At 41.9% G+C, this 15779-nt stretch overlaps 1 protein-coding gene across 1 annotated transcript; it reads right to left on the bottom strand.

Annotated features, from left to right (window-relative positions):
• Nucleotides 1–9131: 9131 nt before the first annotated feature.
• LOC110489472 (leukocyte cell-derived chemotaxin-2) lies at nt 9132–12029 on the bottom strand. The gene is made up of 4 exons (XM_021562174.2): nt 11925–12029; nt 10060–10171; nt 9628–9779; nt 9132–9340 (listed from the first exon to the last, which is right to left on the bottom strand). The coding sequence occupies exons 1-4, from the start codon at nt 11962–11964 to the stop codon at nt 9213–9215; spliced, it is 432 nt and encodes a 143-aa protein (XP_021417849.2). The 5' UTR covers nt 11965–12029; the 3' UTR covers nt 9132–9212.
• Nucleotides 12030–15779: the final 3750 nt, after the last annotated feature.

The raw sequence follows: 15779 nt of genomic DNA on the forward strand, positions 1-15779 counted from the left end.
CATTCCTGTCTTGCAGGAAATCACGCACAGAACAAGCAGTATGGCTGGTGGCATTGTCATGATTGTCAGGATGAGTCTGCAGGAAAGGTACCACATGAGGGAGGAGGACGTCTTCCCTGTAACGCACAGCGTTGAGATTGCCTGCAATGACAACAAGCTCAGTCCGATGATGCTGTGACACACCGCTCCAGACCATGACGTACCCTCCATCTCCAGATCGATCCCGCTACAGAGTACAGGCCTCAGTGTAACGTTCATTCCTTCGACAGTAAACGCGAATCCGACCATCACCCCTGGTGAGACAAAACCGTGACTCGTCAGTGAAGAGCACTTTTTGCCAGTCCTGTCTGGTCCAGCAATGGTGGGTTTGTGCCCATAGGCGACATTGTTGCCGGTGATGTCTGGTGAGGACCTGCCTTACAACAGGCCTACAAGCCCTCAGTCCAGCCTCTCTCAGCCTATTGCAACTTGCCTACCTGGTTAAATAAAGGTAAAATATATTTTTTAAATTGTTTGTACAGATGAAGGTGGTACCTTCGGGCATTTGGAAATTGCTACCAAGGATAAATCAGACTTGTGGAGGTCTACAATATTTTTCCTGGCCTGAGGTCTTGGCTGATTTATTTTGATTTTCCCATGATGTCAAGCAAAGAGGCACTGAGTTTGAAGGCAGGCCTTAAAATACATCCACAGGTACACCTCCAATTGACTCAAATGATGTCAATTAGCCTATCAGAAGCTTCCAAAGCCTTGACATAATTTTCTGGAATTTTAGTGTATGTAAACTTCTGACCCACTGGAATTGTGAAACAGTGAAATAATATGTCTGTAAACAATTGTTGGAAGAATTACTTGTGTCATGTACAAAGTAGATGTCCTAACCAACTTGCCAAAACTATAGTTTGTTAACAAGAAATTTGTGGAGTGGTTGAAAAACAAGTTTTAATGACTCCAACCTAACTGTATGTAAACTTCCGACTTCAACTGTAGATAATAGAACGAAAATGACATTTTAAGAGATTGACTTTTAGTTTGTGTGAAGGGACATGGGCTGTAAAACTTTTCAAACACGCCCTCCTCTCCCTTCCTATATAAGCCCTTGACGACAACATAACTTCCTGTTCCAATGATGTGAGGACGACAGTCCTATGTCAGAATGGTTCAGATAATAACTACAGAACGAAGCCAACATCAGCACGAGCTTCGGTTGCGAATGGTATGAACTTTTAACTCTTATTCACTACAGAAGTGATACCTCCTAGCCGTTGAGTTAGCAACAGCAGATGCCAATGACGGTTAGGAAGGAACAGACAGAGTATCCCGTCTACCACACAACGACGTTACGACAACGTTTCCAATTGACAACCAGAGACATTCTTCAAAGGACTTGGTTGGTCAACACGGCCTTCCATCTACCACCAACCTACCGAAGCGCAGCTCAGAGTAAATATTTATTGCATTTTCCTTTTCAAAATGGGCGGTAATTTAGAATGCATAAGATACTGTATTTACGATAGCACAGCTTCTCCCTGTGTCCCTCAGTCTTCCCGCTCCTTTACTCAAACCCAGCCCCTTTTCTTTTGTGTAACTAGCTGTCATATCTGTTCTGCCCGCTAGGGACGTTTTCCTTTATGACGTAATTCGTAATCAAGTTATGATTTAATTATGTGTATGTGTAATTCTGTGTGATTAGTTAGGTATTTAGAAATATAAATAATTAAACCCAATTTTGTATTGCTGATTCAAATTGTTAGCCAGGGTTCGTGCAGATAACCAAGAATTTACAACTTTCAGATGAGACTGAAGTAAGATGACGATTGATATTTACTGCTATTGATGTAAAATATTACTAGGTCTTTTAGACTTTATTCAGAAGATACAGTGCCTTGCGAAAATATTCGGCCCCCTTGAACTTTGCGACCTTTTGCCACATTCCAGGCTTCAAACATAAAGATATAAAACTGTATTTTTTTGTGAAGAATCAACAACAAGTGGGACACAATCATGAAGTGGAACGACATTTATTGGATATTTCAAACTTTTTTAACAAATCAAAAACTGAAAAATTGGGCATGCAAAATTATTCAGCCCCTTTACTTTCAGTGCAGCAAACTCTCTCCAGAAGTTCAGTGAGGATCTCTGAATGATCCAATGTTGACCTAAATGACTAATGATGATAAATACAATCCACATGTGTGTAATCAAGTCTCCGTATAAATGCACCTGCACTGTGATAGTCTCAGAGGTCTAGTTAAGTACATTTACATGATTAGCTCAATCAGGTGATATTAATTACGAAAAATTATTTTATAGAATAGCATGTCATATCACTTAATCCGGCATAGCCAAAGACACGACAGTGGTATAAAAGATAACAGTTATCATGCCACATGTATTGTGATATGAAAGATAACAGTTATCATGCTATATGTAGGGTGATAAAAAAGATGACAGTTATCATGCTACACTTAGGGTGATTTAAAAGATAACAGTTATCATGCTACATGTAGGGTGATATAAAATATAGTCATCATGCTACATGTAGGGTGATATAAAATATAAGGTATCATGCTACATGTAGGGTGATGTAAAATATAGTCATGCTACATGTAGGGGGAAATAAAATATAACAGTTATCATGCTACATGTAGGGTGACATAAAAGATAACCGTTATTATGTTACATGCTTAGGAAGACCACCAAAATCTCTGAAATCTCCGTCCCTAACTACAACATTGTCAGACAAGATAGAACGGCCAAAGGGGGCGGTCTTGCAATCTAACGCAGAGATAGTTCTGTCCTACTATCCAGGTCTGTACCCAAACAATTTGAAGTTCTACTTTTAAAAATCCAACTCTTTAAAAACAAGTCTCTCATCGTTGCCGCCTGCTATAGACCACACTCTGCCCCCACCTGTGCTCTGGACACCATATGTGAACTGATTGCCCCCCATCTATCTTCAGAGCTCATGCTGCTAGGTGACCTAAACTGGAACATGCTTAATTCTTGACACACCCATCCCGTTAGCGGGATAATTTTCATCAACAGCCGCTGAATTGCAGAGCGCCAAATTCAAATTAAATTACTAAAAATATTTAATTTTCATGAAATCACAAGTGCAACATAGCAAAACACAGCTTAGCTTGTTGTTAATCCAATGTCAGATTTCAATAAAGCTTTTCGGCGAAAGCATAACAAGCGTTTATGTAAGAACATCTCTCTCAGTAGACAAAATATTGCAAACAGCTAGCAGCCAAGTAGATTGCCTTTCTGACTTTCGTGACCAATCAATTAAATCGCTTACCTATGATGATCTTCGGATGTTTGCACTCACGAGACTCCCAGTTACACAATAAATGTTCCTTTTGTTCCATAAAGATTATTTTTATATCCAAAATACCTCCATTTGTTTGGCGCGTTATGTTCAAAAATCCACAGGCTCGAGCAGTCACGAAAATTCCAAATAGTATCCGTAAAGTGCGTAGAAAAATGTCAAATGTTTTTTATAATCAAATCTCAGGTTGTTTTTACAATATATAATCGATAATATGTCAACCGGAATGTAGCTTCTTCCATAGGGAGAGAGAGAAAATGGCTATTGCGCATGAAAAACTCTGCTGGCACCCAGCCATCCACTGACGCGATGGGTTCTTTCTCACTCGTTTTTCAAAATAAAAGCCTGAAATTATGTCTAAAGACTGTTCACAGCTTGAGGAAGCCATAGGAAAAGGAATCTGGTTGATATCTCTTTATATGGAGGCAAGGCATCCAATGGAACAGAGAGCTTTCAGGAAAAACAGCACTTCCTTGTTGGATTTTCCTCATGTTTTCGCCTGCAATATCAGTTCTGTTATACTCACAGACAATATTTTGACAGTTTTGGAAACTTTAGAGTGTTTTCTATCCTAATCTGACAATTATATGCATATTCTAGTTTCTGGGCCTGAGAAATAGGAAGTTTCAAATGGGTACGTTTTTTTTTGTTGCCAAAAACGAAAATACTGCCCCCTACAATCAATAAGTTTTAACACCCCAGCCATCCTACAATCTAAGCTTGATGCCCTCAATCTCACACAAATTATCAATGAACCTACCAGGTACCACCCCAAAGCCGTAAACACGGGCACCCTCATAGATATCATCCTAACCAACTTGCCCTCCAAATACACCTCTGCTGTTCTCAACCAAGACCTCAGCGATCACTCCCTCATTGCCTGCATCTGTAACGGGTCTGCGGTCAAGCAACCTCCACTCATCACTGTCAGACACTCCCTGTAACACTTCAGTAAGCAGGCCTTTCTAATCGACCTGGCCTGGGTATCCTGGAAGGATACTGACCTCATCCCGTCAGCAGAGGATGCCTGGTTATTTAAAAAATGCCTTCCTCACCATCTTAAATAAGCATGCCCCATTAAAGAAATTTAGAACCAGGAAATTATATAGCCCTTGGTTCTCTCCAGATCTGACTGCCCTTAACCAACACAAAACATCCTATGGAATTCTGCATTAGCATCGAACAGCCCCCGTGATATGCAACTTTTCAGGGAAGTTAGCAACAAATACACACAGGCAGTTAGGAAAGCTGAGGCTAGCTTTTTCAAGCAGAAATTTGCATCCTGTAGCACAAACTCAAAAAGGTTCTGAGACACTGTAAAGTCCATGGAGAATAAGAACACCTCCTCCCAGCTGCCCAGTGCACTGAGGCTTGGAAACACTGTCACCACTGATAAATCCACTATAATTGAGAATTTCAATACGCATTTTTCTACTGTTGGCCATGCTTTCCACCTGGCTACCCTTACCCCGATCAACAGCCCTCCACCAGGTACAACCCCAAATCCGTAAACACGGGCACCCTCATAGATATGATCCTAACTAACTTGCTCTCCAAATACACCTCTGCTGTTTTCAACCAAGATCTCAGCGATCACTGCCTCATTGCCTGCATCCGTATTGGGTCTGCGGTCAAACGACCACCCCTCATCACTGTCAAACGCTCCCTGAAACACTTCAACGAGCAGGCCTTTCTAATCAACCAGGCCTGGGTATCCTGGAGGGATGTTGACCTCATCCCGTCAGTAGAGCATGCCTGGTTATTCTTTAAAAGTGCCTTCCTCACCATCTTAAATAAGCATGCCCCATTAAAAAAATGTAGAACCAGGAACAGATATAGCCTTTGGTTATCTCCAGACCTAACTGCCCTTGACCAGCACAAAACATCCTGTGGCGTTCTGCATACCCCCGTGATATGCAACTTTTCAGAGAAGTTAGCAACAAATATACACAGGCAGTTAGGAAAGCTAAGGCTAGCTTTTTCAAGCAGAAATTTGCATCCTGTAGCACAAACTCAAAAAGGTTCTGAGACACTGTAAAGTCCATGGAGAATAAGAACACCTCCTCCCAGCTGCCCAGTGCACTGAGGCTTGGAAACACTGTCACCACTGATAAATCCACTATAATTGAGAATTTCAATGAGCATTTTTCTACAACTGACCATGCTTTCCACCTGGCTACCCCTACCCCGATCAACAGCCCTTCACCCCCCACAGCAACTTGCCCAAACCTCCCCCACTTCTCCTTCTCCCAAATCCAGTCAGCTGATGTTCTGATAGAGCTGCAACATCTGGACCCCTACAAATCAGCCGGGCTAGACAGTCTGGACCCTCCCTTTCTAAAATGATCTACCGAAACTGTTGCAACCCCTACTGCTAGCCTGTTCAACCTCTCTTTCGTATCATCTGAGATTCCTGTCAATCCCAACATTATTTTTGGTAGACTCAACAGCCTTGGTTTCTCAAATGATTGCCTCGCCTGGTTCACCAACTACTTCTCTGATAGAGTTCAGTGTGTCAAATCGGAGGGCCTGTTGTCCGGACCTCTGGCAGTCTCTGTGGGGGTGCCACATTGTTCAATTCTTGGGCCGACTCTCTTCTCTGAATACATCAATGATGTCGCTCTTGCTGCTGGTGATTCTTTGATCCACCTTTACGCAGATGACACCATTCCGTATACCTCTGGCCCTTCTTTGGACACTGTGTTAACTAACCTCCAGACGAGCTTCAATGCCATACAACTCTCCTTCCGTGGCCTCCAACTGCTCTTAAATGCAAGTAAAACTAAATGCATGCTCTTCAACCGATCGCTGCCTGCACCTGCCCGCCCGTCCAGCAACACTACTCTGGACCACTCTGACTTAGAATATGTGGACAACTACAAATACCTAGGTGTCTGGTTAGACTGTAAACTCTCCTTCCAGACTCCCATTAAACATCTCCAATCCAAAATTAAATCTAGAATCGGCTTCCTATTTCGCAACAAAGCATCCTTCACTCATGCTGCCAAACATACCCTCGTAAAACTGACCATCCTACCGATTCTTGACTTCAACGACTCCAACACTCTACTCAACAAATTGGATGCAGTCTATAACAGTGCCATCCGTTTTGTCACCAAAGCCCCATATACTACCCACCACTGCGACCAATATGCTCTCGTTGGCTGGCCCTCGCTTCATACTCGACGCCAAACTCACTGGCTTCAGGTCATCTACACGTTTCTGCTAGGTAAAGCACCGCCTTATCTCAGCTCACTGGTCACAATAGCAGCACCCACCCGTAGCACCCGTAGCATGCGCTCCAGCAGGTATATCTCACTGGTCACCCTCAAAGACAACTGGTCACCCACAAAGACAATTCTTTGGCTGCCTCTCCTTCCAGTTCTCTGCTGCCAACGACTGGAACGAACTGCAAAATCACTAAATCGGGAGACTCCAACCTCCCTCACTAGCTTTCAGCACCAACTGTCAGAGCAGCTCACAGATCGCTGCACCTGTATATAGCCCATCTGTAAATAGCCCATCCAATCTACCTCATCCCCATACTGTATTTATTTATCTTGCTCCGTCGCACCCCAGTATCTCTACTTGCACATCCATCTTCTGCACATCTATCACTCCAGGTTTCAATTGCTATATTGTAGTTACTGCACCACCATGGCCTATTTATTGCATTTCCGCTCTTATCCTACCTCACTTGCACATGCTGTATATAGATTTTTATACTGTATTATTGATTGTATGTTTGTTTATTCCATGTGTAGCTCTGTGTTGTTGTATGTGTCGAACTGCTTTGCTTTATCTTGGCCAGGTCGCAGTTGCAAATGAGAACTTGTTCTCAACTAGCCTATGGTATGGAAAAAAAAACAGGGAAAATGCAGCACGGCAAATTCAAATAATGATATAAAATCAAACATTCATTAAATCACACATGTATGATGCTCAATTAAAGCTACACTCGTTGTGAATCCAGCCAACATGACAGATTTTAAAAAGCTTTTCGGCGAAAGCATAAGAAGCTATTATCTGATGATAGCATAATGTCAATAAAGATGGTAGCATATTTCAACCCTGTAGGTGCTACAAAAAACGCTGAAATAAAATATAAAACATGCATTACCTTTGACGAGCTTCTTTTGTTGGCACTCCAATATGTCCCATAAACATCACAATTGGTCCTTTTGCTCGATTAATTCCGTCCATATATACCCAAAATATCAATTTATAAAGCGCGTTTGATCCAGAAACAAATCAGCTTACAAAAACGCAACGTCACTACAAAACATTTCAAAAGTTGCCTATAAACTTTGCTAAAATATTTCAAACTACGTTTGTAATACAACTTTAGGTATTTTTAAACATTAATGATCGATCAAATTGTAGACAGGGCAATCTGCATTCAATACAGCAAGTAAACAAACCATGCTCCTTTTTACGTCTTGCGCAACTCTCAATAGTGTAACGTTGTTCCAGGATGTGCTTCTTCTTCGTTGCACAAATGAATAACCTGAACCAAATTCCAAAGACTGGTGACATCCAGTGGAAGTGGTTGGAACTGAAAAATGGTTCCTATCAAATATCCCTTGGCAAAGACAACTGAGGGTACAGTCCGAGGCAAAAAAAATAAAAAAATTCTGAACAGTTAGTCCTCTGGGTTTTGCCTGCTACATAAGTTCTGTTATACTCACAGACATGATTCAAACAGTTTTAGAAACTTCAGAGTGTTTTCTATCCACATCTACTAATAATATGCATATCTTATATTCCTGGCATGAGTAGCAGGAAGTTGAAATTGGGCACGCTATTTATCCAAAAAGTGAAAATGTTGCCCCCTATACCTTAAGAGGATATTATAAAGGTGAAATAAAATAAAAATTGTGGGAAACTATGGTTGCGTTTATACAGGAGACCAAATTATTGGCAAAGATATGCTTTGATTGGTCAAAAGATCTGTGCAAACACACCTAATGTCTAAACACCAAAAAATACATGGAATCTGATCTTTTGAGGTCTGATTCATATCACATTCGTATGTGGTTCTCAATCTTGATAGAATATTGGCTGTGTTTACACAGTCAGCCCAATTCTGGTCTTTTCCCACAAATGTCTATTTTAACCTATCAGATCAGCTCTTTTGACAATAATTGGGCAAAATATCATAACTGAACTGCCTGTTGATCTGCCATTACCATGACAACCACCAAAAAGTGCATGCTAAATCTGCATTATACTTCAAAGGCTACATCAGCGTAAATGTGCAAATCTGATATGGGTCACATAAAAGTAAGTGTGGACAGTCAGAAAAAAATATTGTATATAAAAAATATATAGAATTGGGTTCATAGGATGACTGTGTAAACACTGCCAAAGGTCACGCACACACTACTTGGCACCTTCTTGTAACAATTAATCTATGAATATAATGTAAACATAATTATTGCCAGAGACCGTTGTCTTGTAGACAGCTTTATAATCTCTCACGTGCCTCCAGTACTTCCCATAAAACAATAACAGCAGCATAAGGGGTTTGCTGCTTGATATCCTTGTATCAATCGTAAGACATCTGATATGTGTTTAATGTAGATAAACAAGGAAGTGAATAGGAGTGTATAACCAGTAACCCATATCAATTATACATGTCATGTTGAGCTCTTTGAAACTTCAACACGTTGTTTGTTGTGGGAGTATCACAAAGGTAAGAGGTCAGAATATGATCAATTCATGACGGGTGGACTATCCCTTTAAGCTATGTTTATACTCCAATACAGAATGAACGTAAAATGTACTTTCAGAAGTTTACAACATTTATGTATTTCATACAATAATAAAAAAGGATAAATAATTGTTTTCACACAGTAAGGCCTATCATTGTGATCATTTAGATGACGTGAGAAGTGATCCCTGGGTAGACACTCTGCATGGGGAGTAGGGTCCCAATCCTCTGGCCCTTCTTCACCACCCCAGAGTAACTGTCAGGCTTCACGTAGAACAGCTTAAAGCACAGACCTGCAAGAAAGAAAATCACAGTGTGAGTCACTCAATCAATCATTCAACCTGTCAATCAATGAATTTGCCATATATTCTTCCATTTCATTCTGCCATGACACGTTAGTTGCCGATGTGTACTCTACCTCAGTGAAACAGTAGTCATTATATTGGGATGCATTATTAAAATAGGCATAGCATTTACAGTATTATTGATCTCCTTCCAGGGAATTAAAACAAATAATTCAGGATAGACTATTGATCTCCTTCCAGGGTATTAAAATAAATGATTCAGGGTAGACACTGACCCTCCCCACTGAGGTTGATCCCATCGTTGATGGCTGCCTTCTTCGGGTTTGTGTACACTGTCACTTTGCCGCTGAGTTTCACGTCAAATGGAGCGTACACTGTGGCCCCGTCGTTACACACGATGTCAATGCCCTCATGCACATGGTCTGTTCTGGACATAGAGATTGGAAGGGGTTAATGCAGAAGAATTCACAAAGCATTCACAGTCTCTCAATCAGACCACTATGGTATGTTTTCACTTGTTGTTTTGTGAGTATTGTACTGTGTACAGTCAGAGCAGGGGTCTCAGATCAAATTGATATTATTATTATTGTACTATTTGGTTCTTAGAAATATTTATTATGTGGTTACCATCTTACCAACTAAATTATGACATAAATTGCGGACAGTCAAATAAAGCTAAACCAAACTGATACATTAACTTGCCATACCTGCTTGCTCCATACTGTCCTTGTCCCCAGTTGTCCTCTGTCCTCCTCCTGTTACTGGAATTTTCGCTACACAGTTGACCAAACTTGGCCATATCACACTCTGGCAACACAGCTAGAGATTAAATGGACAACAGATAAGTTGACTGAGGAGGAAACCCTTTTATGCTGATATTCTTTTCCACTAAACTAACTAAAGGGCATTCATATTAAAGGGGCAGTGCTGTCAAAAAGGTGATTTCCTGTGTTTTATATACACTAGCGTTCAAAAGTTTGGGGTCACTTAGAAAACAATTTTTTTGGTAGCTGGAAACGGTTCCAATGGCACGTTGTGTTAGCTAATCCAAGTTTATCATTTTCAAAGGATAATTGATCAGTAGAAAACCATTTTGCAATTATGTTAGCACAGCTGAAACTGTTGTTCTGATTAAAAGAAGCAATAAAACTGGCCTTCTTTAGACGAGTTGAGTATCTGGAGAATCAGCATTTGTGGGTTCGATTATAGGTTCAAAATGGCCACAAATAAAGACCTTTCTTCTTGAACTCGTTACTCTATTCCTGTTCTGAGAAATGAAGGCTATTCCATGCGAGAAATTGCCAAGAAACTGAAGATCTCGTACAACGCCGTGTACTACTCCCTTCACAGAACAGTGCAAACTGGCTCTAACCAGAATAGAAAGAGGCGAAAGTTTGAGAAACAGTCCTCAACTGGCATCTTCATTAAATAGTACCCGCAAAACACCAGTCTCAACGTCAACAGTGAAAAGGTGACTCCGGGATGCTGGCCTTCTAGGCAGAGCACTGACCAGAATAGAAAGAGGACTGGGAGTCTGTAGTGTATATTGTATTTGAATGGTAGTGTATATATCTTTTAATGTATACGCCGGGAGTCAGAAAGCAGGTGCAGAAGGTGAGTTTTAATAATGAACAGATACAAAAGAACAAACATGGGACGCATACTGAACGTGAGAGAAAAAACAATAACACCTAAAGACTGATGACAAGAGAGTGCTAAATAAAGTACAATTTAAATACATGTTTTGATAAGTTAATAGACCAATAATAAAGAGTTTTCCCTCTCGGCCATTAACAGCTTGTTTTCAGGTTACACATTCCGCCCATCAAGCTCCTCCAAATAAGCCCCTCTCTCAGATTACTCCCAGACAGTACTAGCAAAATGTTTGCCTGTGTCACGCCCTGGTCTTAGTATTTTGTGTTTTCTTTATTATTTTGGTCAGGCCAGGGTGTGACATGGGTTAATTATGTGGTGTGTTTTGTCTTGGGTTTTTTGTAGGTCATGGGATTGTGGTTAGTGGGGTTGTCTAGAATAGTCTATGGCTGCCTGGAGCGGTTCTCAATCAGAGGCAGGTGTTTATCGTTGTCTCTGATTGGGAACCATATTTAGGCAGCCATATTCTTTGAGTGTTTCGTGTGTGATTGTTCCTGTCTCAGTGTTTGTTTGCACCAGATAAGGCTGTTTAGGTTTTCACGTTTATTGTATTGTTCGTGTTTATCATCTTCATTAAAGATGTATCGAAATAACCACGCTGCATTTTGGTCCGCCTCTCCTTCGACGGAAGAAAACCTTAACAGCCTGAGAAATTGCATTTAGTTAAGTTTGTTTTCAGTTAAAATGGTAATTATTTAAAAAAAAATAACAATAAAGTGCTTAATTATTACCCAGGAATTATTTGATATTGAGATAAAAGAAAAACAGCATTGGACCTTTAAAATGCCCAAATAATATTGAACACCAACAGCACCCAGAACCAAATTGCATGTGTGAGCTGACCAGCTACTTGATTTGATATATTTAACCCATATGACAATGTGATAGCTATCGCAATGGATTGATCAAATAGTCTTACCTATGAGGACTACAGTAAGCAGAAGAATAGCTGTCTTCATGTTGAAGCCCAAGGGGATGCTTCACTCAAGGAGAAACTCTACAAGAAGGTCTTGCTCAGCTTCAGTCTATTTTTCTGACTGCACAAGGTCTGTGCTTTAAGTACCTCATAGTGAGAACTTTCCCACATTACACACCCTTGTAACAATTGCCATGCAATGGAAAACCCAGGATTTGGAAATTCTTTGTTAAAATTGTGAAATCCAGAAAAAAATATTTGGTGTCCTCAAATGGTAGAACAAAATGGTAGACAGCAGGGTAAACAAATTGTGATATTAACCTAAACTCTGACCTTACCTGTTACTTGGCTAACAGGGTTAGTTTCCGTCTGGTGGCCAAAATCGAAATGACACCTACACTCCTATATTAATGTATGACCTTTCTCTTACATTTCATAGATGATGGGGGGAAAATGTGGAAACGCCTGTTTTGTTTGTATAATTTTTTTACCAGATCTAATGTGTTATTCGCCTACATTAATTTCATATTTCCACAAACTTCAAAGTGTTTTCTTTCAAATGGCTTGCTTCAGGTCCTGAGTTATAGGCAGTTAGATTTGGATATGTCATTTTAGGCGGAAATTGAAAGAAGTGTGCAATCCTTATTAAGTAGTGCTCACTTCAGGAGCTCAGGGCATGCCTGGCCCAGCATGCATTTGTAGTCTACCTATGTTCTGCGATAGCCCCTTGCTGTAGTCTACTTGTGTGCTGCTATAGCCTCTTGCTGTAGCTACTGTCATGGATTTCGAAAAATATTTTTATAAAGAAACTGATTGAAACACACAAGTGAAAAATCAAGGTGACTTAAGTACCACCGCATATATTCAATTCTTCAGATTACCAGAATATAGTTAATTTCCCCCCACCTACTGATGTTCCCAGAATCTCTATGTTAACCAAGGGTTTTGCAAATGTAACCTAAGTAGGGTAGAGTGTCACGTTCTGACCTTAGTTCTTTTGTTATGTCTTTGTTTTAGTATGGTCGGGGCTTGAGTTGGGTGCGTTGTCTATGTTAGTTTTTCTATGATTAGCTATTTCTGTGTTTGGCCTGGTATGCTTCTCAATCAGAGGCAGCTGTCAATCGTTGAGAACCATTTTTAGGTAGCCTGGTTTTACTTTTGAGTTGAGGGTGATTATCTTCCATGTTAGTGTTTGTTACCACACGGGACCGTTTCGTTTGTTTCACTTGGTTATTTTGTATGTTCAGTTTTTCTTATTAAAATGGACACATACAACGCTGCAAATTCGTCCGACCTCTCTTTCTCCTCATCAGAGGAAAACGACGAACGTTACAGAATCACCCACCACCAAAGGACCAAGCAGCGTGGTAAAGGGCAGCAGCAGCGATCTCAGGACTCCTGGACATGGGAGGAGATTCTGGATGGAAAGGGACCCTGGGCACAGGCTGGAGAATATCGCGGCCCCAAGGCTGAGCTGGAGGCAGCGAAAGCGGAGAGGCTGTGGTATGAGGAGGCAGCACGGCAGCACGGCTGGAAGCCCGAGAGGCAGCCCCAAAAATGTATTGGGGGGTGGCACACCGGGAATGTGGCGAAGTCAGGCAGGAGACCTGCGCCAACTCCCCGTGCTTACTGTGGAGAGAGAGGGACCAGGCACCGTGTTATGCCGTGAGGCGTCCCCGGTGCGAAGACAGCCCGGTGCGATACATAGCAGCGCCTCGTATTGGCCGGGCTAGAGTGGTCATCGAGCCAGGTGCCATGAAGCCGGTTCAGCGCATCTGGTCTCCAGTGCGTCTCATCGGACCGGGGTACATGGCACCAGCCTTACGCATGGTGTCCCCGGTTCGCCAGCACAGGCCAGTGCGGGCTATTCCACCTCGCCGCACTGGCTACGGGGAGCATTCAACCAGGTAAGGTTGGGCAGGCTCGGTGCTCAAGAGCTCCAGTGCGCCTTCACGGTCCGGTCTATCCGGTGCCACCTCCACGCACCAGCCCTCCGGTGGCAGCCCCCCGCACCAGGCTGTCTCCTCCCTACAAGTTCTCCCGCCTGTCCAGTGCTGCCAGAGTCTTCCTCATGCCCAGCGCTGCCGGAGTCTCCCGTCTGTCCTGAGCTGCCGGAGTCACCCGTCTGTCCGGAGCTGCCGGAGTCGCCCGTCCACCCGGAGCTGCCGGAATCTCTCGTCCATTCGGGACCCGTGGCTTGGGTCCCCAGTCCGAGGTCGGCGGCGAGGGTCGCAGCGTTAAAGAGGCCATGGAGGCGGGTAGAGAGGCGGAGAAGGACTATGGTGGAGTGGGGTCCACGTCCCGCGCCAGAGCCGCCACAGCGGACAGACTCCCACCCAGACCCTCCCCTATAGGTTTAGGTTTTGCTACCGGAGTCCGCACCTTTGGGGGGAGGCAGCCCCAAAAATGTATTGGGGGGTGGCACACCGGGAATGTACTATCACGTTCTGACCTTAGTTGTCTTTGTTTTAGTATGGTCAGGGCGTGAGTTGGGTGGGTTGTCTATGTTAGTTTTTCTATGATTTGCTATTTCTGTGGTTGGCCTGATATGGTTCTCAATCAAAGGCAGCTGTCAATGTCCCTGATTGAGAACCATACTTAGGTAGCCTGGTTTCACTTTTGAGTTGTGGGTGATTATCTTCCGTGTTAGTGTTTGTTACCACACGAGACAGTTTCGTTTGTTTCACTTTGTTATTTAGTATTTTTGTAGTGTTCAGTTTGCAAATTGGTCTGACCTCTCTTTCTCCTCATCAGAGGAAGATGAGGAATGTTACATAGAGAGAGGAAAAAAGGGGGGAAGAGGTATTTGACTGTCATAAACCTACCCCCCAGGCCCACGTCATGACACCACCCTACATTTAGCGTTATAAATGTTCTATTTTATATCACCCTACATGTAGCATTAAAACTGTTTATCTTTTATATCACCCTACATGTGGCATGATAACTGTTATATTTCATACCAACCTACATGTAGCATGATGACTATTTTATATCACCCCAAATGTAGTACTGTAACTTTTATCTTTAATATCACCCTACATGTAGCATGACGACTGCTATATTTTATTTCGCCCTGCATGTAGCATGATAACTGTTATCTGTTATATCACCCTAAATGTAGTGTGATAACAGTGATCTTTTACATCACTCTACATGTAGCATGATAACGGTTGTCTTTTATGTCACCCTACATGTAGCATGATAACTGTTATCTTTTATGTTTCACCCTACATGTAGCATGATAACTGTTATCTTTTCTATCACCCTATATGTAGCATGATGACTGCTTGTATATGATTGGTGAAATATTAATGTTTTGCATACAAGAAAATACTAAACAATGATGAATGTTTAAAAGGTAAACAAAGAAAACACGTGCAGGAGAAGTAAAAAACCCAGAGGGGCTTTTATTAATTTAACACCTTTTTAGAATCAAGGTTCCATGCTGTCAAAACAGTTCACACAACTTCAAAACAATTCTTTATGTGTGCTAAACTACCTTTTCTTATCTGTGCTCAGACAGTCATATGGGCCTCATGCAGGTGTTGACATTGTGTGTGATGATTGAAGTCCTTGCTCCATTCAACGTTTTTCCCCAGTGTACGCTGGAGAGGATAGCAGAAAGGAAGTCATCAATAAGGGGCTCAAACTCAGTGGCGAAGGTCTGTATCTGTCCAGGGGAGTCTGTTTGAACATTTGGTGTGTGATTAAGTGGGAGGTTAATGTATGTCTATTAATAATTCACCCTGTTTTGACTGTAATTAGACGCTACAGATGTAGGATCTTAATTTGATCACTTTTGTCGCTGAGAATTTTCCTGCAGGGCAGGAAATGCAAACTTGTAGCGCATGCGAT

Source organism: Oncorhynchus mykiss, chromosome 14 (genome assembly GCF_013265735.2).
Source record: "Oncorhynchus mykiss isolate Arlee chromosome 14, USDA_OmykA_1.1, whole genome shotgun sequence".
Taxonomy (NCBI): domain Eukaryota; kingdom Metazoa; phylum Chordata; class Actinopteri; order Salmoniformes; family Salmonidae; genus Oncorhynchus; species Oncorhynchus mykiss.

Excerpts from the sequence above, each read along its gene's own strand:
- LOC110489472 (XM_021562174.2), bottom strand. The coding sequence starts at position 11,964 with ATGAAGACAGCTATTCTTCTGCTTACTGTAGTCCTCATAG. Across the intron at positions 10,172-11,924 it reads GCTTACTGTAGTCCTCATAG|CTGTGTTGCCAGAGTGTGAT; the intron begins GTAAGACTATTT and ends TTTAATCTCTAG. Across the intron at positions 9,341-9,627 it reads GATCAACCTCAGTGGGGAGG|GTCTGTGCTTTAAGCTGTTC; the intron begins GTCAGTGTCTAC and ends TCTTTCTTGCAG.